Source organism: Pan troglodytes, chromosome 3 (assembly GCF_028858775.2).
Source record: "Pan troglodytes isolate AG18354 chromosome 3, NHGRI_mPanTro3-v2.0_pri, whole genome shotgun sequence".
NCBI lineage: Eukaryota > Metazoa > Chordata > Mammalia > Primates > Hominidae > Pan > Pan troglodytes.
In genome coordinates, this window is record NC_072401.2 from 25,279,583 (window position 1) to 25,302,794 (window position 23,212).

At 42.7% G+C, this 23,212-nt stretch overlaps 1 protein-coding gene across 4 annotated transcripts in view; it reads right to left on the reverse strand.

The window, feature by feature from the left end:
- The window catches only part of CCDC149 (coiled-coil domain containing 149), a 106,745-nt gene that overhangs the window by 5,434 nt on the left and 78,099 nt on the right, over nucleotides 1-23,212 (reverse strand). For 2 of the 4 annotated variants that reach the window (XM_009447440.2, XM_054682810.1), the window contains exons 9-12: nucleotides 19,935-20,079; nucleotides 10,926-11,002; nucleotides 9,485-9,517; nucleotides 8,296-8,412 (exon numbers count right to left, since the gene is read on the reverse strand). In XM_009447440.2, the coding sequence (XP_009445715.1) occupies nucleotides 8,296-8,412; nucleotides 9,485-9,517; nucleotides 10,926-11,002; nucleotides 19,935-20,079 (372 nt within the window). The remainder of the gene's footprint in view (nucleotides 1-8,295; nucleotides 8,413-9,484; nucleotides 9,518-10,925; nucleotides 11,003-19,934; nucleotides 20,080-23,212) is intronic. The other 2 variants (XM_526540.5, XM_024356053.3) reach the window with 1 other exon arrangement.

Consider the following 23,212-nt stretch of genomic DNA (forward strand, 5'->3'; position numbering starts at 1 on the left):
CCTTATAGCTCTGGAATCAGAAGTCCAAAAAAATTTCACTGGGGCCAGGCACAGTGGCTCATGCCTCTAATCCCAGCACTTTGGGAAGTTGAGGCGGGCGGATCACCTGAGGTCAGGAGTTCAAGACCATTCTGGCCAACATGGCGAAACCCTGTCTCTACTAAAAATACAAAAATTAGCCAAGTGTGGTAGCGCGTGCCTGTAATCCCAGCTACTCAGGGAGCTGAGGCAGGAGAATCAACTGAACCCGGGAGGCAAAGGTTGCAGTGAGCTGAGATTGTGTCAATGCACTCCAGCCTGGGCTACAGAGCAAGACTCCGACTCAAAAAAAAAAAAAAAAAATTTTCACTGGGCCAAAACCAGGGTTGTGCTCCCTTGGAGGCTCTGGGGCAGAATCCATTTTCCGCCTCTCCCAGCTTCTGATGGCTGCCAGGATTCCTTGGTTTGTGGCTGCATCCTTCCAATCTCTGCTGCCATGGTCACACTGCCTTTTTTTCTGTGTGTGCACAATCTCTCTCTTGCCTCCCTCTTGAAAGGATACATGATATTGCATTTTTGGCCCACCTGGATAATCCAGGATAATCTCCTAATCTCAAGATCCATAAATCAATCATATCGGCAAAGTCATTTTGCCATATAAGGTAACATTTACAGGTTTCAGGGAATTGGACCTGAAATCTTTGAGGGTCAGTATTCAACCTCCTACATATGCCTTCCCAGTTCCCTTTGTTGATTCTGATATTTCCTTCTGGCCCCTCTGAGGGCACTTCCCCCGGTGATCTGCCATCTGTTTCTCTTCATTCATTCTCACTCATTAGCTATCACATGACCTTAATTCCTGCCTCTGAGTACAGCTCCCAGATCTATATCGATGGCTCTGCTCGCTTCTTGTAGAAGATACAGACCCACGTTTCTGGCTGCCAATAGGATCCTCTACCTGGAAAATCTGCTGGCACTTTCCAGAAGACAGTTTTCCCCCATAGAGTCCCTCTTGTTTGCAGTTTTGGTAATGCTTCATAGTCACATGGGCTTAAGACCTTAAAGACCAGTCAATGCCAAGTCCTGTCTTTGTCCCTCTGTATTAGTCTGCTTTCATGCTGCCAATAAAGACATACCCAAGACTGGGTAATTTATAAAGGAAACAGGTTTAATGGACTCACAGTTCCACATGGCTGGGGAGGCCTCACAATCATGGTAGAAGATGAAAGAAGAGCAAAGGAACATCTTATATGGCAGCAGGCAAGAGAAAGTGTGCAGAGGAACTCTCATTTATGAAACCATCAGATTTTGTGAGACTTATTCGCTACCAAGAGAACAGTATGGGGGAAACCACCCCCATGATTCAATTATCTCCACCTGGCCCCACCCTTGACATGTGGAGATGATTACCATTTAAGGTGAGAGTTGGGTGAGGACACAGCCAAACCATATCACCCTCAGTGCTGTAGACTGAATGCTTGTGTCCTCCCCACATTCATATTGAGGCCCTAATCCCCAGTGTGATGGTATTTGGAGGTGAGGCCTTTGGGAGGTACTCAGGGTTAGATGAGTCATGAAATGGGTCCCTCATAATGGGATTTGTACCCTTATATGAAGAGGAAGGGACCAGAACCCCCTCTTTCTCTGCCATTTGAGGATGGCAATACAGCAAGAAGGCCACCATCTGCAAAACAGGAAGAAGGCCCTCCTGAGTCACAGAATCTCTTAGCACCTTGATCTTGGACTTCCCAGCCTCTGGAACTAAGAGAAATAAATGTCTGCTTCTTGTTGAAAACACTCAGTCTATGGTAGTCTGTTACAGCAGCCTGAACTGACTAAGACATTCAGAAATGTTCCTTGCATCTGCCCACTCTTCTCCTTGCCCAATACCAAACATGGCTTGGATTTCTAAGGTTTCTAGATAAATTGCTGAGGCATATATCCCCAAGCTTCAGCTTGGGGAATATATATATATATATATATATATATATATATCCTAAAAAGGAAATATAATCTAACAAGTTTGAATTAAAATGGAGCTTAGAATTTCTGCAACGTGTAACAATGTTCCTACATCTGTGATCCATTCTAATTTTAATACAACATAAAAGTATTGATACAACATAAAAGTATTGATTGATATGCATGGTATGTGGTGTTGAGCATTTCTTAATTACATAATTAAATAAACTTTTGAGCATTTATTTACTTAATCAAATGTTTAAAAGTTTTAAAATGACTGAACCTTGGTAAAAACTCTGAGAAGCTCTAGAAGAAATGAAAGAGTGAAATCAGAGGGACTTCAAGACTAAAATGAAACTACCAAGACGAAGGGTGGAGCACAAGGAAGAGAAAATGATCACAGACAGAAGCAGCGATGTGATAACAAACATCAGTATCAACAGGGAAGAGGACTGGGTTTCAGCTGAGTAAGGTGGGTCTTGGCTACTGCTGCCACACCCTATAGCTCTAATTCTCCTGATATAAATTTGCTTTTCACATTCAAAATAAGTTTCCATTTCCTTTAGCCTTTTTGATGACCATAGACAAATTCCAGGGACAGAATTTTGACCAAATCTACTTTATGCTTTCTGAAGCCTGCATTTAGTCACAGACAACTATGTTTATTCTCCTAAGAATTCACTGGCCTCAGTAAGCATTGTATCTGCAAAGGAGACCATTACTTGTGCTCACAATGAAATACATGAATGTAATAAAGCAAGCCTTGCTTTTTAAAAAAATGGCTCTTCAGATCTGTTCAGCCAGGATAAGGTATGTTAGTTCTTGATGCGCAAATGTATAGATGTGTGAATAAATCAAGCCTTGATTTTGAAAAAAACAACTATTCAGATCTGTTTAGCCAGGATGAGGTATGTTGGTTTCTAATAGGTTCCTTTGATTCTAGTCTCCTCCTGCACTAATCCAACCTGCTGGGAGACAGGAACCGTCCCTAAAGCTTCGTTACCCAAAGTGTGGTTCGTGGACCAGCAGTGGCAGCATCACCTGGGGACTTATTAAACATGCAAGGTCTCAGGCCCTACTCCAGAATTACTGGTTCTGAATCTTTACTTTAATAAGATCCTGGGTGATGTGGGTGCACACTTCAGTTTGAGCAGCACTGCAGGCTTGAAGCACAAATCTCACCATGTCTTTCCCCAGCTATATACATCATTGAAAGGCTGCCAGTGTCTCGGGAACAAAGCCTAAGCTCATAACCTGGCATTCAAGGCCTTCCACGACTCAACATCCATCTACATTTCTACCTGGCAAACCAACTCCTCTCCTTAGTCCCTCTACTCCAACCACACTGAGCCCTTCATGTCATCCACCCCTGTCCCCAGCACCTATACTTAGAAAGTTGATTCCTCCATGACTATCATTCTCTCTTGTATGTCCCAGGGATGAACTTCAAGAGTCAGCTCCACCTCCACAACTTCCATGATGCCTATTTGATTAAATCTGGCCAGAAGTAATATTCCTACCTTAAATGTAGAAACTTGCCTGATTAATTTTTTAACCTTGTTCCATAGTGGGGACTTAATAATAAATAGCTTATTAAATGTTTGAATATATGAACGATATACATGAATGCATGAATCCATGAATATATTAGTACATCTCTTTAAATACCATTCGTTAATATATGAAAGTAATCCTTGAATTTATGGTATTCATTTAAGGTTGTATTCAGGTTGCTACTCTAAAAGTTCTTAAAATGGTACTTTTGAAAAGGAAAGATAAAGATTTCTGACTTGCACAAACATTTATCTGCATCTAAGGTAGCTCAGGGAAGCAATCACATAATTTTCATACTCACAGATGAAAATTTTTATAGTGGTTGTACAGGGGACATGAGAAACAGCAGGTCAAAATGAGCAGGTTTCCAGCATGGTGGGGAGGCTTTATTTAAAAGGAGTAAATTACGGTACTTTCAGCAGCTAAATTTTTCACCAACGTGAGACGAGTACACTCCTTCTGGAAATTACTCTTATGAAATTACTTCTTCCAGGACACTTAATAGTATATTCTAGTGCCCCTGAAAAATTAATTAACCTTACTCATAACAACCTAACCCCTAAACCATCTGTGGTGTGTTTTTACTGTAGGTCAGGTTAATCTTCTCTACCTTAATTTACATCTCAGTGAGGGTGGTCTAAATTACACAGGGGACTTTCAGTTGCTGGTATTATGCCTTGTGCCATTTCGTTAGATGACATTCTGCTCATGTCCAAAGGTATGAGTCTCTTTTAATATGGGAAACCTCTGAGATTAGCAGGGAGAACTTTTTAACTTTTTAAGCAGTGGGTCAGGGGGGTGCGTGTGGGGCCAACACTGCTGTCCTCATTAGAGATTAAAACACAGCCACAATAAGAGGAATGAACTCAGGCTGTAATCCTACTCTGTTTACTTTTTCCGAGAAAGGCTAGATTTTCAGAGCCTCAGGACCACAGAGCTACAGGAGCCAGGATCTAGGACTGGACTGTAAGTCAACAGCAGGATTTACCAACCCACTGTCCCATTTTTTTCAAATTTAAATTTAAATTTTTAATTTAATTTTTTTTTCTTTGAGACAGGATCTCACACTGTCCCAGGCTGGAGTGCAGTGCCACGATCACAGCTCACTGCAGCCACAACCTCCTGGGTTCAAGGGATCCTTCCGCCTCAGCCTTCCGAGTATCTGGGACTACAGGCATGTGCCACCATGTGCAGCTAATGTTTTAATTTTCTTTTTTAGAAATGAGGTCTCACTATTGTTGCCCAGGCTGGTCTCAAATTCCTGGCCTCGAGCGATCCTCTCACCTCAGCCTCCCAAAGTGCTGGGATTACAAGTATGAGCCACCCTTAGACTTTTTTTTAAATCCAAAAGATACCCCAAAATTATACTCAAGTCATTATCAGGAGACAAAAAAAGGTTACTAAAAATGTCACAAGCGTTGAGCTATCACTGGGACCTCTGGTTACTTGCTGTGGGAGCAAAATCCTCCTTTAAAGATTCTAGAATCTTAACTCCTAAGCTGTGGGTGTTTTATTTTTAAGGATAGACACATAGCATTGCTATTTCTATAAAAGATTTCTGAACCAGCCAAGAGTGGGAAAATATTAAAAATAATAGTAATTATTCAGTGTTTTAGCAAACAATTATTATTAATACTTATTATTAATAATGATACACATATCAATGATGAGGATGCAATCAATGGCTTCAAACGCATTATGACACAAATAGTGTGGAAAGAAAAAAATATTTCCTCTAAAAGATAAAGAAACAGTATCTCTTTGTTAAAAAAATTGCTAATCACCCAAAAACGTGTCCCCCGCTCCCCACTGCCACTGGCCTGAAAAGGTGATTCATCTTCCTTTGTTAGTTGCTCTCTGATAGGCTTTGTCCTCCTAAGCGCGCGCTGCTTTCAGTTGGAATTGATCACAGATGCGACAGTGATGAGGCCATCCCAGACGCTGACAGCCACGGCGTAAACGCTTCCTTATTCCCACCCAGCGCTGTCGGAGGACGGGGTAGGAACAATGAGAGCTAATGATGCAACTCTGGAAGCTATCATTTTGAATCAGTCCACGACTTACAACGCCCTTGTGAAAATCAAGCCAGGCTCATGCTCCATTTCAGGTTAGCAGGCCCAGGTCCACCCCGAGGCTCAGCAAGCCTAGAACAGACAGAAGGCTTTGGATCTCCATGTGGACATTGGATCCTGGCATGGCAAAACCACCAGCCAAGACATGCTCCAAACCACACAGGGGGCCATGGTGTTCCAGGCCAGCCTTACAAGCAGCCACATGAGGCTGGCTGCAAAGACCCAGCCTTGCTTTCTGGCTGGTGTGGAACCAATTAAAGTCAGGGTCTCTCTCTTGAAATTCTCCCCACAGGTACCTGGGGGGTAACCTTTCTGTTCAAATCCCAGATATGTCCTGGCTTCTACCACTCCATGCAGTATTATGGTCCTATGATCAGGCTCTCAAACCTGTTGGCTCATCTGGGTCTTCTTACCCAGTGATAAGAAGTGGTCTTCTTAACACTCCATGCACTATTATGAGTGATTTAAAGCAACAACTATGCATTATTTTTCACGAGTCTTTGGGTCAGATGGGCGGTTCCGGTTCTGCTAATCTAAGCTCAGCTCAGCAAGGCTCCCTCATCCGTATGCAAGAGAGAGCTTGCAGAGCCTAGCTTAGATTAGCAGAACCACCCATCTGACCCAAAGACTCAAGAAAAACAATACATAGTTGTTGCTTTAAGTTCTAAATTTTGAGTTGGTTTGTTACCCAATAATAGCTAACTGATACAGCTGGTTAGTCCATTTAGCTGAGGGCACAGTTTTAGGGCAGACAATCATGAGGTTGGAAAGGTAGGCTAGGCCAGGCTGCAGAGTTGAGATGTTAAGTGCAAGACAGTGGAGAGCCACTTTGGATTTTTGAGCATGGCACAAATGTGATGAAACGGTACTCCAAAAACTTTATTCTATGGTAGCAGGATGAAGATGGGAATAAAGCAAGGACAGTCAAGGAGGATGGAAAACCAGGAGAAGCCCTCCTGACAAAAAAATGAAGGCCTGAACCATGCCAGAAGTGATAAATCCCAAGGTGTAAAAACTCTGCAGAAAGAGTTGAGTGAAAGGCCACATGTAGATGGAGATGGAAGGTTGACAGTGGTTGATGGCTCCAAGGTTTTGAGCCTGAGAAGCTGAGAGGGTGACAAAAAAAGAAGGAAGAAAGCAGGAAGAGTTGGTGATGTCATGCTTGAGAAGTCCACAGAGTATTCAGGGCAAGGGAAGTTGGGGCTCTGGGAAATGTGGGTGTAGCTCTGCAGATGGAACCTTGTGGGGGAAAAACACTTTGAGTGTATTTTTATGGAGGTAATGATTAAAGGCATGAGTCTGAGCAAGAGAAGATGGAAATACGGATGTATATTGTTTATCTATTGCTGTGTAACGAATTACATCAAACCTAGCAGCTTAACCCAGAAGTCTGAAAACAGTTGAGCTGGGTGGTTCTGGCTAACGGTTTCTCATGAGGCGCCCATGAAAAGCTGACCAGGGCTGTTGGCATCTGAAGGCTTGACTAGGGCTGGAGAATCACCTTCCAGGATGGCTCACTCCAGTGGCTGATGGCTGGAGGCCTCAGCTCCACACCACATGAACAGCGTGGATAGCTGCTTGAGTGTCCACATGATATGGTTGTCAGCTTCCTCCAGAGTAAACAACCCGAGAGAGAGCAAAAGGGACAAGTCTCATGTCTTTTATGACCTTGCTCTAGAAGTCACATACCCTCACTTCTGTATTCTACTAATCAAACAGACTGATCCTGATACAACATGGAAGACGGTTACACGGGGGCATGAATACCAAGGGGTAGGGAACATTTGGTGCATTCTCAGAAGCTGGCTGCTACACTAGGGGTGGCAGAACAAGATAAGCAAAACTTCAAAAGACATGAAGTTTGTTGGGAAGACAAGACTCCCACATGGGAAGAGATCAGGTTCTCAAACCTGTTGGCTTATCTGGGTCTCTATATGGGTCTTTGATCCCTTCCAGAACACCCTGCCTCCAGAACTGTCTATCTGGTAAAGCAGGAGCTTTTCTCTCTATTCTACTGCTTCGCAGACTTCCCATATACCAGGCAATGTGCCAAGATTTCCCTGAGGTAGACATGATCATGTCACTGTTTTAAAGGAAAGGAAACTGAGGCTGAAGTCTCCAGCCCAAGTTCTCATAGCCAATGTGATGTGGACCTGGCCACAAACCCAGGTTGTCCAACTCCAGGGTCCTCACTCTTTATTTATTTTTTGAGACGGAGTCTTGCTGTATTCCCCAGGCTGGAGTGTGGTGGCACAATCTTGGCTCACTGCAACCTCTGCCTCCCAGTTCAAGTGATTCTCCTGCCTCAGCCTCCTGAGTAGCTGGGACTACAGGCACGCCCCACCACACTCGGCTAATTTTTGTATTTTTAGTAGAGACGGGTTTTCACCATGTTGGCCAGGCTGGTCTTGAACTCCTGAGCTCAGGTGAAACACCCACATCCACCTCCCAAAGTGCTAGGATTACAGGTGTGAGCCACTGCACCTGGCACAGGGTCCTCACTCTTAACCTCTCTGCCACCATGCCTAGAGAGCAGGGGCCTGCATGCTGCAGTTAAAACCTCCCAACAAGATGAACCCACATAAGCAACAAGAGGAAATCTGACAAATGTCCCAATGATGCCAAAGCAGCAGCACAAAGGGGAAGGGGAAGAGACCAATGTCCATTGAGCCACTCCTCTGTGGCAGGCACAGTCCAGGTAAAGATGGAGAAATCGAGGCGTGCTTACCATCCTTGGGATCTGCTTTGTTCTCAGTGGGCTGCTCGACAAACTTCAGCAGTGGGGATCTCGACCTCTGTCCACTAGGAAGAGTGGGGTCGCTGAACAGTATGGTGTCCTTGCCCCCTGTTGCAGAAAAGGGGAAAATGGATGTCTTATATCATCAGTGGAGTTGGGTTGCATTTAGTCCCACACACTTAATCGGCACAGGGCTGGCTACCCACAGACACTACCATTGAAGGGAAGCCTGCTACGACTGCTGACATGCTCCATACTTCCTTACACTATTGCACCACCCTAGCCCTAACCCTTGCACACACACACACACACAAAATCCTTATCACTAATTTAGTATTGAATTATAGGCCATTTTTTTCTTTCCTCTCACTGCTTGATGTATATTCATCTTGCTTCCCTAAGTGGACCGCAGATTCTTGGAGGGGGTGATAAGCATGTCTAGAATGCCTGGTACAGAACTGAATTCACAAAGTCAATGCTCAAAAGGGTACCAACACATCGATGGGCTGATAACTGAAAGAGACATTGATTCTTCCCAGGTGTTGGTAAATGACAGAGAGTTGGCAATTCTTTGATGTCACTGGAACTCTGCAACTGGAGAGTTGGCTAAACACTATGATTTGACTCCTACTTTGGGAAAGAAAGAAGAGGAAGAGGAGGAGGAGGAGGAGAAAAATAATGTATTGTGTCTTATTTCACCATTCAGTAGTTTAAATGGAGACACAAAAAACAATGAGCAGACAGAACAGACTGATCTGATTTATACTAGAAGAGGCTCTTTTTCCTTTTACTTTCACCATGGTCTGAAAACATCATAACACGATTCTTCATCATAACATCCTTCATCACTGCAGGAGGTCAGTGCTATTGCCATGACATAAACTGTATCAGATCTGGGGAGCTGCCACTCTTTCCTGTCCTCCCACTTTGTATCTATGTGGAGACCAGAGATAAGAACAAACAGGGCCACAGCATAAAATTCATTCAGCCAGGTCCCCAAAGCTAATGTCATCCTTTAATATTTGTTTTGTACTAATTGAATTCCCTATTTCAATTGACTATTCTAATCAGAGAAGTTCAAGGAAAGGTAGATAATGCATTTCTACTTATTTACATGCAGGGACGACATAATACACTGCTGATATTAGCCACAAAAACGGATATTTTAAACAGAACATACTCCCAAATCCTACTGAAACATTGTAGCTCAGGCCTTCAGGCAGCAAAAAGAAAAAAAGGAAATAATTGTTATTGCATAATAGCCATTTGAAGTTGTACCTAGACCAAACAAAACCATAGAAAATTCTCGGCATTTGTTCACTCAAGTAACTTCCATCTTTTAATATAAACTGTAGAAATGAAACAGGGAGAAATTTCACCAACTCATTTGAGAAAAAAAAAATAAAAACCCCCGTACATGCATGGAAATGGCAATCTCACTGTACAAATACACGATCAATTTGCCGAACTGTGTTGAAATTCAATGCAATAAAAGAAAGGCCTTCCTAGAAGATGAGGTTTTAACAGCATCAAAAGATTCTTGTGCAGAAATGGATCATTCAAATCCCCAGGACTGTACCTGGCAGTTATTAGTTCTGTCAGGTCTTTTGACAACAAGTTCAAGGAATCACTGCTAAAAATTCCAATTTACGAAACACACATCCAGGCAACCTAAGGCAGCGATTCAAGTTTACATTTCAGAAAATGTGTTGTTGTCCACCTGCCTCCCTGTGCTGACTTTTACTTATCGTCCATTCCAGGGAAGCATCCATATGATTCAAGGATGAAGGAGACTGGTTTGTGCAGTAAATAAAACTATAGGTACAACATGGTTTCCAAGGAAAGGGGAGATGGTGGAAATGGTAAATACAAGTTTCTGAAGAGTAAAAAGTCAATGGGGAATGGCTGGCTGGGGTCTCACAAAAGGAGTATTTTACCAAGACAAGTGGGATAAATACAGCTAATTAAAGTAGAATACCAGAGCTTCCAAACACAGTGTACGACTGGAAAAAAAATCACAGGAAATTCAGATTTTCAGGCTAAGTAAAAACGGGATGGGGGAAGGGAAGAGAAGGAGGTGGTGGAGTACATTTTGGGTTAGAACAATTGTTGGTTTTTATCTTTATTTTTAGTACTGGTGATTAAATTGGACAAATCTTTGTATGTTCTTAGATTCAATTTTAGGACTGGTGATTAAATTGCACAAATCTTTATTAAGTTCTCATATTAACTTTTAGGGCTGATAATGAAATTGAACAAATTGAATGGATCTTTATAGGATATCTACAGATTAAAAGAAAAGAAACAATTCACTACATTCACAAAAGTTAAAAAAAAAAATACAGACACAGTGACAATTTCAGAATTCAGGTTTGCTAAACTTCATAGTTCCACAGATGAAACCCCGAATATTTACCTCATTTTTCTGATTCTACCCCCACCCTGCCATGTAGTTTCTAAATTTAGAACACTTGTAGATTTTTTCAGCAATGATCTACTTTAAATAAGGTAGAATAAAAGGACATTAAAAAGGTAGAAGACTCTTGTAAATTATGTGGGAGCTTCATTTCTTAAAAAAAAGAAAAAAAAAAGGAAAATTGTTTTCATGAGGTTCTGTTTACCTGGAAGACTCCACAAACCAGAAACTTCCAGAGTTCTTAATTTTTTTTCCAGCTCAGCCACCCGATTCCCTAGGATTCTGAAAAAAGCGGAGAAAATGACAATCAATTACTGAGCATCCTGTCAGCCCCCAGCCCTGGGAATCCCACTGGTGCCCTAGTAGAAAAGTGTAGAGATTTATGATATATGCAAAAAATGGAGCATTTGTATGTATGTGTGTGTAAATAATATGTGCTCTATTGAAAGTGCATATACAAATAGAAAGTACAGTGAATGATTAAAAACAATACTAAAATGCCATGAAAGTGAGTCCTCTCCCAAAAGGTAGTTTTCCTGGGAAGCTAAATGATGACTCCACCGCTGCCCAAATCATTTGATGGAATTTCTATTTGAGAAATGCTCATTGCAAAGATGACAATAAATTTTGAATACCCTTAATAATATCACATCTTGATTCTTGGAGGGTGGATCTGATTTTTGGAAATAACCAGGTCTAAAAAATAAGATGGATGGACATGCTTGGTAATGTTGTTTTAAGTCAATACATAATACCATCAGCCTTCTTAGACCCATGTCTTACTGATGTCCACATTCTTGATATTTAGCACAATGCCTGATACATGGGAAGTATTTGATAAATATATTTGATTAAATAAATGCCTTTCTTTTTTCATGACTCATAATTAGCTATGGGAAGAATGAAAAGAGATATTTCAAAAGAGTTTTCAGTAATTGCAGAATCATTAGAATAATTACATTGTTTTCCAAGGTGACCATTCTGAGTCACTAAGATATACAAGTTCTAGAAAGTGTGTATTTGAAAAGACCATACTGTTTACTTGGAAGCCAAACTTTCACTACATGCATGGATAGACATGTGGGCATACATACTCCCACATCACTCTATAAAATAATATAGTTGGGAAATGATTTAATAGTCCTCTAAAACTTGAATCACTTTCCATTGGGCTGGAAATTGAAAAACCAGTCTTTATTTTATTTGGGGGATTTTCTTGGCGCTGCTGTGCTAAAATAATGTGGAAATCACCTTAATAGCAAAGTTTCAATTCCTTTCAGCAAGATAAATCAGAACACTAGAATTATTCTCCTATCTCTCTTTATATTCCAGAGATAGCTACACACACCCACATACACACAGAGGCATGAATATGTATATTTCTACACATATATATGGCTGTGGATTTATCCTTGTTTTACCTGAATTGACTTGTACCATCTTAATTAATATTCCCTTTGAGTTCACAGAAAACTCTGGAATTACTCTATGTGGTTTTCTTCCATCTAGGTACTTAGAGCTTTTCTTTTCTTCTTTTCCCTAAGTCTTAAAATTATGCAGTCTTTGTCAATTACTTTCCATTTTCATTCCATTTGTTGGGTCTCTTTTGCTTTCATGTCCCTGACCCTTCAATAGACACTGTCCTTTGTAATCTCGCTTTCCATATTTTGCTCAGACCTTCTGATCCAAGCTCCCTTTTCACCAGCTGATGAGTTTGAGATGCAATCACAACTGTTCAAGTTGATGCCTGTTTCTTAATGAGATCAGATCATCTGTAGGTGGCTGCTTCTTGGAAACAAAAGATAAGGCTTAACTCTTCCGTGGAGGTGGAGGGATGCCGTCTGAGCAGCATTCTAAGGTGTGCTGAAGAGATATTGAGTTATATTTTTTCTGATGTTTCGGGATAACACAGCCATTTCTCTCAGAAATGGAACGAAGTGAATTTCCTGGTGTCCCCAGCAATCTACTTTCAGGTCCCCTGCCTAAGTTTGTCAGTGCTTTCTTCTCTGACTTGACACTTATCAGCATCTGATGCAGGGCTGGAGGTAGTAAAATGGACTCAGTAGAAGTTATGACAGTAGAAATAATAACAATAGTACCACCACCAACAATAGCAACTGCATTACTGTTAACACAAACAGTCAACTAATCTTCCCTGAGTCCGTAATACACATCAGAGGCCATGCTGAACACTCGCCTCATTTGTGTTATCTCATCTAACCTGGCAAAAACCCTGTGGTGTACATGGTATTGTTATCCTCCTTTTACATGTGGACTCTAAGGAACAGAGAGGTTAAGCAACTTGCCCAAGCATGCACAGTTTATCTCAAAGTTCTGTCTTTCCCCAGCCCCCAGCAATCTCATCCACCATACTCCCCTCTTCCCATTAGGAAGCTGAGGAACAGAAGTTAGTTAACTTGACCAAAACCATAGGCAAGACTCAGCTGGTGGTGAGGCTGTATCGGAATGTAAGCCTGGACTTGCTTCTGAAGCACATGCTCTTAACCAATACCCCATAATGGCACTTTAAAACCAACCTTGTCACATTCTTTCTCATGTCTGCCTGAAGTGCTCCTTAAAAACTGTTCATGTTGAAACATGGATGTGCCCGCAGTTGCTTTGCAAAATACAAGCCACAATGCTTTAAATGGCAAAGAGGATCTCTGTTAGCTTCACACTGAAAGAACGTGGCAGGGAGCCCACTGAACCTGGTATGACGCAGCCCAGGGAGAGAAGAGGGGCTATTTACATTTTAGTAGCCAGCAGCACGGATAGGTGGAGAGAAGAGCAGGAGCCGAGTCCGTTAAATTCAGTTTGACCAATTCAACAAACAGTTCCTGAGATCCAGCTCTGTAAAGCACTATGCTACAGGCTGCAGGGGATAATGAGGAGAAGGAGACCCTGTCCCTGCATTTGAGAGACTAAACGTCTGGTGGGAGACAGACCGATGCATACACACAAAAACATACATGGACGGTGCAGTGGAAGGCTTTAATAACAGCTGGCATTTATTAATCACTTGCTCTATACTAGGCATGCACAGATGCTCCCTTGGTGTCCTGCAACAACTGATGCGTCAGCTCTTGTTAGCCTTATTTTGTAGGTGAGAAAACTGAGACTCAGAAAGGTCACTTAACTCACCCAGGCTTACACAGCTGGCGAGCAGAGGGGCCAGGCAAAAACACAGGCTTGAAAATACAGGCCGGGCATGGTGGTTCACGCCTGTAATCCCAGCACTTTGGGAGGCCGAGGCAGGTGGATCACGAGGTCAGGAGATCGAGACCATCCTGGCTAACATGGTGAAACCCTGTCTCTACTAAAAATACAAAAAATTAGCCGGGTGTGGTGGCAGGCGCCTGTAGTCCCAGCTACTCGGGAGGCTGAGGCAGGAGAATGGCGTGAACCCAGGAGGCAGAGCTTGTAGTGAGCCGAGATCACGCCACTGCACTCCGACCTGGGCAACAGAGCAAGACTCCGTCTCAAAAAAAAAACAAAAACACACACATGCTTATTAAAACTGTAGAGCAGAAATGAAGAGCTAAGTGGAAGACGAATCTACAGAGACCAGTAGGAACCCAGACCATGCATGACCTACCTGCCATATTGAGAACATTCAGACTTTTCTGTATTGGCAATGGGGAAAGAGTGAAGAGGTTTCTTGTTGTTGTTTTGTTTTGTTTTTTAAGAGACGTAGTCTTACTCTGTTGCTCAGGCTGGAGTGCAGTGGCATGATCTCAGCTCACTGCAACCTCTGCCTCCTGGGTTCAAGCAATTCTCCTGCCTCAGCCTCCCGAGTAGCTGGGACTACAGGTGTCTGCTGCCACGCCCGGCTAATTTTTTTTTTTTGTATTTTAGTAGAGACGGGGTTTCACCATGTTGCCCAGGCTGGTTCTAACTCCTGAGCTCAGGCAACCTGCCCACCTCAGCATCCCAAAGTGCTAGGATTACAGGTGTGAGCCACCGTGCCCAGCCCAGTGAAGGGTTTTAAGCAAGGAAGCAGGATGAGGAAGTTTAGGCAAAGTATTCTTCATGCCTAGTTGAGAATGGAGTGGAAGGAGTGTGAGTAGAAGCAGAAAGATCAGTTAGAAGGGCATCGTCCAGGTGGCGTTGATATGGTCCAAACCAAGCCAGTGGGGATGCAGGGGTGCTACAGGAATGGGGCAATGAGGAGGGAGATGAGCTTGAGATGCCTGTGGGAGATCTGTGCAGACACAACGGATGCAGGAAGAAAGGCAAAGATCTGAGAGTGCAGGCTGGGGGAGCAGAGCCAGCAGCTCACCACCAGAGGATGCGAAGTCAGAAGGAACCATGGAAGAGGCAGAGGAGAGCCAGGACAATGTACCACCTTGGAAGCCAAGTTGAGAGGGGTGCAGATGAGAAGGGGTTGGTCAATATTGTCTTATTCTAGAAAGTGGTCACACAGGATGGGAGTTGAGAAGAGGCAACTTAGAAGATGTGCCTGACCCTTGAAGGAAGGATGTTTCAGAACAGTAGAGGGGATGAAATTCAGAGTCCAAGGGACTGGGCTGAGACAGAAGCAGACTCTGGGAGAAGTGAATATAGCCGGCTCTTCAAGTAGCTTAGCAGGGAAGAGAAGGAGATAAACAGCAGTAGCTTGAGGCAAACTCAAACTTGAGAGAGGTTTGGGGTTTTTTTGTTTTTTGTTTTTGCAGGATGAGGGAGATTTTAAAGTTTTGAAGTTTTTATTTAGTTATGGGTTGTTTTGGGGGAGATTTCAGCATGTATCTACCTAGTAGTCTAGGAAAATCTCTCAGGATGCCCAGTCTCCAGATGGCTTCCCTGCAGTGGTTTTAGATAGTAATGACATCATCAAAGGTAGGATGAGGAGTCTGTGAAGACAGAACTCACACAGGAACTGCACTACTGTGCTCGCTCTCTGGACAACACAGACAGCAGGAATACCAGAGTGAAGGTCTTTAAGGAAAGCCTGGCTCTAAAGGGGAAGCAGGTAACTGTGTCTCTACATGCCTGAAGACGCCCCTGCTTGCTTCTACCCCAGGTGGCCTCCTTTCACGTCTCTGCTCTGATCCATACACCCTCTTGCTGCTGCTCCCCAAGATGCTGAATTTCCAAGCTCATTTACCATTGGCCAGGGAAAGAGAAGAGGAAACGGTTTCAGGCATAGCAGGAAGGATAGCAAAAGGCCAATATGTCCTCATATATTCACCACCACCTCCCCGCCATGGTAAGGCATGGGCCTGGGGGGAAGGTCTGGAGAACGAAATGTGGTGCACAGTGAAATGGCCCTTGAACAACTACCTCGTCCACGAATGCTTTGCCACCTGGTTTGAAAGATAAATGAACCTCATATCCGTTCTTTCTCGATCACCAGGCAACTGCCAACTTGCTGGCAAGAAGTAGCTCGAGCAAATTGCCTATTAATTGAATGTTGCTCAAGATGTAAAGTCCTAGGTTTCTTCATCAATTCTTCGAGATGGCTTCCGTTGGAGCCTCTCAAGGGTGGTAACTGTCAGGCAGTGGAAAACCAGCATGGGAGCATACGCTGCCAGGAAGGAACACCTTTACTGCTATGTATAACGCTCCAGCAAAATAAAGCCATTTCTTTTCTTTTTAAAATTAATTAATTATTATTTTTTTCTAAGATTGCAATTGGGGCATGCACACAGAGACCAGGGTAGTTTCCAGTGTATTCCAAAAGCTATTTTATTATTTCAGTTACGCAAGGCTAAATCAAGGGGGAGAACACACATAGACCAAAGTCACATTCTATTCTCAGCCCTCATTCCATTTGTAGTATAATTAGTTTCTTTACATGCCCCCAAATAAAACATTTATTAAAAGTATGAAACAGAGGACCCCCTAAGTATTAAAGATGGCACATTAGGCAACTTATGTACTGATACGAAGCAATCTCCCAGATCCATTATTACAGGGGAAAAAATCAAGATGCAGAATAATGAAAAAAGAAACCTTTTTAAAAAATGAATACCAGTTACCGTTTGTAAAAAAAAAAAAAGACAGTATATCTATGTAAATATATGAGTATGTGTATACACATAAATATATTGTGCATTTGCTTATACTGTCTATGCATCCTTTGGAAGGATATATAAGAAATGAGGAATGGACGTTTCTTCCAGGAAGGGGATTAAGGTAGCTGGGAGTAGTTTGGAAAGACATTGTTATTTAACCTTAAATTAATATTAAATTAAAACCACAGAGGCCAGGCATGGTGGCTCATGCCTGTAATCTCAGCACTTTGGGAGGTCGAGGTGGGCGGATGACTTCAGGTCAAGAGTTTGAGACCAGCCTGGGCAATATGGTAAAACCCTATCTCTACTAAAAAAATACAAAAAATTAGTCAGGCGTGGTGGCATGCACCTGTGGTCCCAGCTACAAGGGAGGCTGAGGCACATGAATCACTTGAACCCGGGAGGTGGAGGTTGTAGTGATCCAACACTGTGCCACTGCACTCCAGCCTGGGAGACATAGCAAGACCCCGTCAAAACAAACAAACAAACAAAAAACCCAGAGGATGGCTCAAAAATTATTAAAAAATAAACATGAAAAAGTACATAGAAACAAAAATAAACATGGTCAAATGAAAATGTCAGTCTTTCACAATGGAGGGAGAGAGTGCTGTGAACCTGGGGCATGGGTGTGTTTGCAGTGGGTATGGTTAGGAACACATTAGTGAATCAATCTGTCAGAGGAGGCTGGGATCCTCTGCAGAGGCATGTCAGGCCGACAGCCTGTGGATGCTGTCTTTGGCAGGCAATGGGGACTCAGTCTGCTTTGCAGAGAAGGCTAGTGTCATGCTCAGAACTGTAGCTGGCAGGTGGGTTAGGCGGGGGAGGTAGGACTGGGGTCTGAGGATGGAGCTGTGGGAGGGTCTCCCCAAGGAAGAAGTGATGGTCAAAGGGCATAACCATTTTTGAAACATACTAGGATGGATGTTGACTGATGGAATTTGAGGAGCTGAAAGGATATCTGGAGAAACCATCAACCAGAAGTTGGAAATGTGGGTCTTGGTCTTGCTCTTGATGGGGTGGTGGGTACAAGAGATCTGAGAAGAGTCTGCAGAGAATGAGAAGCAAAGACAGAGACAGGGAATGAGGTCTCCCAGGTAGGGGAAAAAGCACAGAAGATGGAGAAAAAAGATGGAGTGGGTCTGGGGTGGGGGTCAGGGGAGAGGTGGGAAAAGGAAATGAGACAGTGGAGAAGGCTGGAGTTTCCCCCTTGAAATCCATCTTACTTGGATTTCAAGATGAAAATCTCGATGTGAAGAAATTAAAGAAGAAAGAGACTCAAAGGTGGAGTTTGGGGATACTGGTGACCTGCAAAGAAAGAATACCGTGGGAAATGTAGGAAGAGGTCTTGGGAGGCATTAAAGCCAAGGTTATCTTTCTTTCCTGTGCATGGACTCACCCGGGACTTACTGAAATCCAGAATCCTAACCTTCCCTCCCACAAATCCTTGATTCTGCATTGATAAACAAGTGTCCCCACCCCCCAGCCGCTGCACCCAAGCAATTCCAACATAAGTGACCTCCCGGAATACATTTAGACAGGGTGGCTGTTGAGGAAGGAGAGGAGGCCTTCTTCAAACACATTCCAGGCTGGTGGTATTTTTGGGAAGGCAGCAGGGTTTAGGAAAGGCTTTGGGAGTTCAGGGCAAAGAGGCAAAAGCCAGAGGAAGGGAGGAGGTTGAAGAGGGTGAGACAGGAGGTCCCAGGGGAGCAGAGGCCCAGAAGAGGAAATATCCCATGGACCAACAAGATGGCAGCTGGTGTACTTCCTGGAGACAGGAGTGAGCAGAACATGGGGAGACTCTGGTTTCAGGGCAGCCCCAAGTTGAGAGGCTCCTGGTGAGAAGCCCCATTTTCTCAGTGAATGAGGAACTGTGGTGACCTGCTGAGAATGGACCAGGGTTTAGAAGATGTTAGAAGGCTTGAAAGATGAGGTGTTCTGTAGAGAGGCAAGGACGAAGCCAGCTCACGGAGGGCGTTTCATGCTGCAGGGGATGCCCGTTCCTTCTTCCTCCCCTGAGAAGCATCTGCATTTCAGCATCTGACTTTTCATTCCTTGGTTAAGATTTCACTTTTCAAGAACATTTAAACCTTCTCCTGTCAATAAATTACCTGTGTCATCCCTTCGAGATTGCCCTGCTTCCCTTAGCTGCTCTCCGCTTTCTTCCACATACATCTTCATCTCTGGTGCAATCTTCCCTTCACTCCAGCTTCTCTTTTGCTATTTTGTTTTTATAATACTTTTAATCATTTTCCACTTGCCTCTCTCCCATGCCCCTGCGTTCGTCAGGCCCCGGATTCTCTGGTCCCTCCCTTTGTCACTTGAAGCCTAGCTTTCCAGGCCCCGCTCAGTTCTCTCACACTTGCATTTTGGTTCCAGGTGTACATCTGTCTTGCAAGCAGGACCAGCTACATAAATTTCAGGGTCCAGTGCAAAATAAAAATGTGGGACCCTCTTGTTAAAACAATGACTAAGAATTCCAAGATGGTGACAGTGGAAGATCAGACCTAATGTGGGGTTCTTCTGAGCACAGGTTGCATGCCCACAAAGCCAACCCCATGTGTAGTATTTGCTACTTTAATTTATTGTTTATTCACCATTCTCTGAACACTCTTGATATTGCCTCTGTCATCTCTAATGGCTACGTTAACCTGCTTGGTTTTACACAACATAGTCAACATGCTATAAAAACCAGATAAGACATTCCATTTTAATTACCCTTCCTTTTCACCATCTTTTTTGTGGATCTGGAAGAGTGACATGAGATTCTTTTCTAGGCCCCGCAGCCTGTGGAAGTTGATGCTTGGGTGATTTCTGCCATTAAAAGACCCTCAAAGTCATGTTGGGAGTTTTAAATGGCACTGAGGCAGTTTCTCCCCTAAAAGAAGAGCTGGAGGAGAGGTGGGTCAAGTCACCCAGGCAATTATTTTATGGAACTCATCCATGAAATACATACTACTCAGTGTGTAGCTCAGAGTAAGCATTCAGTATGGCTGGTACTCTTTCCTTGCTTGGCTCCAGCTGATAGCCAAGATGCTGATATAAAGCAGAAGCACCCTTCTAGTTTACTAAGTTTCCTTCTTGATTTGAGGGGTCTCACCTTCCCTGCAGGTCCGTCGTTCCAGCTGGTTGACATTCACTTCTGGTAGCCTCGTCCCACTTCCTTCGCGCCCACCCCCCAACCCAAGAGTTTGGCCACCTACTTGTTGGTTTGCCTCTGGTGCTGAATGACCATGTTTTTCTCGTGGATTGTTTCCAACAGGGCTGTTGCCAGAGATTTCAGGTCAGAAATGGACTGTGGAGTAGCTGGGAGGCTGCATCCATGATCCTCAGATAGCAGATCCTGAACTAGATAGGATACAAAATGTATAACTCAGTCGTCATTCTTCTGAAACGCTGGAATGCAAACCAATGTCAATCCTTCTTGGATAATGATATGTCCCCAGCTTCAAAATGCTACTATGTTGTATTGAGAGTCCACCTCAAGTGTCAACAAAACAAAGTAAAATCCAGTGTGAGAACTAAACAGAAAGGAGGAAGTTCTCAGGACTTTCATCAGCAATTTTTAAGAAGATAATAATATTTGCATTTGTCTACTATTTTAAACACTTTCGTAATGACTAACGCATAAAGTCTTAAAATTGAGGGAAAAGAAACTCTATGAAATATTGATTTTTTTCCATTTCATGGACAAAGCAAGGCACAGATGGGTTAAGAACATTGGCTGAAGGTCACACAGCCATGCAAATGACAATGACTCCTAGCTCCAAGCACCTTGCTTTATGTCAGTTTCCCACTGTGTGATACCCCTGGCAGGTGGTAAGATAATTTAGGAGATTATTTAAAGTGCAAAATATGTTTTGTATTTTAGTAGCTATGCATTTGTTTGAAGGTATTATAGAAAAGGTTATATATGGCATAACAAAACCAATGATTTCACAGGTGCTACCACTTAGGATAAGGTCAAGTAAAATGAGTCACTTTAAAATCGACTTAAAGAAAAACATTAAGCAAACAATAGCAAGGTGGCACAAAGATATGGCAAAAAGGTATAGAGCAGGCTGCAAATATCTAAATATTGGGAAAGAGTACATTATGCAAAAACTAGCTGTTCTTGGATATTTGTTACTCCACAAACTGCCAAATCCCATTCACGGCCAAGTTCAAAATGAAAGCCAAACAACATACACAGTTCCATGTCATTGAAGGATTGAGACCCATATGAGAGAGACCTACCCCTTGTGCATATATCCTGCCCTGGATGAGTCTTTAACAAGTCTCCAGTCATCTATGGATGGCTCTGATAGAAAATTATTTTTTTTTCTAGTTTCCAAAGTGTATACTTTCAAAAAATTCCTAATTTGTCTGCATGTCACTTACAAATATATAAAGGAATATTACAGTGTGGTATACTAGCTTAGCATATAGTAGGACTATCACCTCCTTTATCCCAAATTCCATACTTCTACAAATAGATTGTAAGATTTCCTTAGCTTCTTTGGCAATAAAACACTATTAATGAATAATATGACAATACTATCTATTAAAACATCTGTGACTTTTTCACATGTGATGCTGTTACAACTATGTTTTCCCAGTTATGCTTGGCTGGGCTTGAAATGGCTTAAATTGCTCTCAGAAGCCATTAGCCCCATCCACAGCATGGCCCCATTCTACATCTGCAACTTCTGCTGCTTCTCCCGTCGTTTTTTTCTACCCTAGGGTCACTCAGGTGCTCCTGCGTATGTGTCCTTTCTGACACCGAATGGCTGTTCTTTAAGTCTGCTTTGGGTTTTTTAAAAGCACTCTTCAAAGGGAGATAAACTAAGAGTTAAATAAAAGGACAATAACCACTGATATTCCTACCAGACATTAAAAAAAAAAAGGAAACAGTATAAATCTCACAATTTTATTTTATTTTCAAAAATGAAAAAAAAAACCCGGCTTTTTTCACTTAACAATATTATTCATCATTAATATCCCTTAAAACATAAAATTGGATGGCTGCTTTGTAGTCTGTGTATAGATACAGAATTATTTGGCCAGGTGTGGTGGCTCATGCCTATAATCCTAGTACTCTGGGAAGCCGAGGCGGGCAGATCACCTGAGGTCAGGAGTTTGAGCTCAGCCTGGCCAACACAGTGGAACCCCGTCTCTACTAACAACACAAAAATTAGCTGGGCATGGTAGCACACGCCTGTAGTCCCAGCTACTCAGGAAGCTGAGGCAGGAGAATCGCTTGAATCTGGGAGGCAGGGGTTGCAGTGAACCACGATCACGCCACTGCACTCCAGCCTGGGCAACAGAGTGAGATTGTCTCAAAAAAAAAGATATAGAATTATTTAACACTGCTGGACATTTACTGTGTTTTCATGTAGAATTATTTAACTACTGCTGGACATTTATTGTGTTTTCAATATTTTTTATTATAAGTAATGTATGAAGAACTGTTTTGTAGCAAAATGTTTGCATATGTCTGTAATTGTTTTTTGTTGGTTCAAAGGGGGCCAGTTTAAGGCTTTTCATAGCAGGTTGTCAGAGAGTCATAGATTTCGTTTACTAATACCAACAGATTGTTGATAGAATGCTTTTCATCATAGGTTTTCTAGAAAGGCTGTGCCAGATTTATGGTTCTGCCACAGCGTTTGAGTGTGGCTGGCATTCCCCACATCAGTGATAACACTGGGTATCAACATTCAAAGATGGTTTGCTATATATGGTATCCAGAGCTAAACTTAGATGGGCTACTTCACATTTTTATAGAGTATTGTAGTTTTCTTTTGAAAAACAATTCTAGGGTGTTCTTTTCTGGTTGAGTGGAAAAAAGAAGTTGCTTGGAAAAGAGCCTTGGTTGTTATGTAGGCTGGAGACTCAGCACTTTTTTTTTAAGCCACTGTAGTGCTGATTAAGACTGCCATATGATAGTTGCTGGTCTGCACTATCAACAACCAAAAAGTGGGCCAGCTGAGCATATTCGACTCGAGACTTATGTTTAGCATTGAATTCTGAATATTAAGTGTCAGAAGCCAGTGTGCTGCTATTTATTCCCCTGGACTGTTCCTGGAAGATCATTATTTTTCATTGGAATCGACAAGAAGGAGGAAAAAAATTGCAATCAATAAAAGCTTCTTCGAAAAAGGCACATGTTATGTGAGAAAATGATTTCAGCAGCTAGGAGACTTTTCTGATCGTAGAGGCCGGGAAAAGAAGAAATTCAAGGAGGTCAAAACGCACCCTTGGAGATGCTGAATTGGTGATTAGGAAACGGAGAACATTCTGGAAAGGAGAACACAGTCTAGGGGAATATGCCCAAATGGGGTCTAGTGATTAGAAAAACCTTGAATGCAGTGCTTCCCAAAGTGGGGTCCCTAATCCAGCGTCAGTATCACCTGGGAACTTTTTAGAAATACATAATTTTCAAGTCGTACTCCAGACCTACTGAATCAGAAACTCTGGAGTGGAACCAGTAATCTGTGTTTTA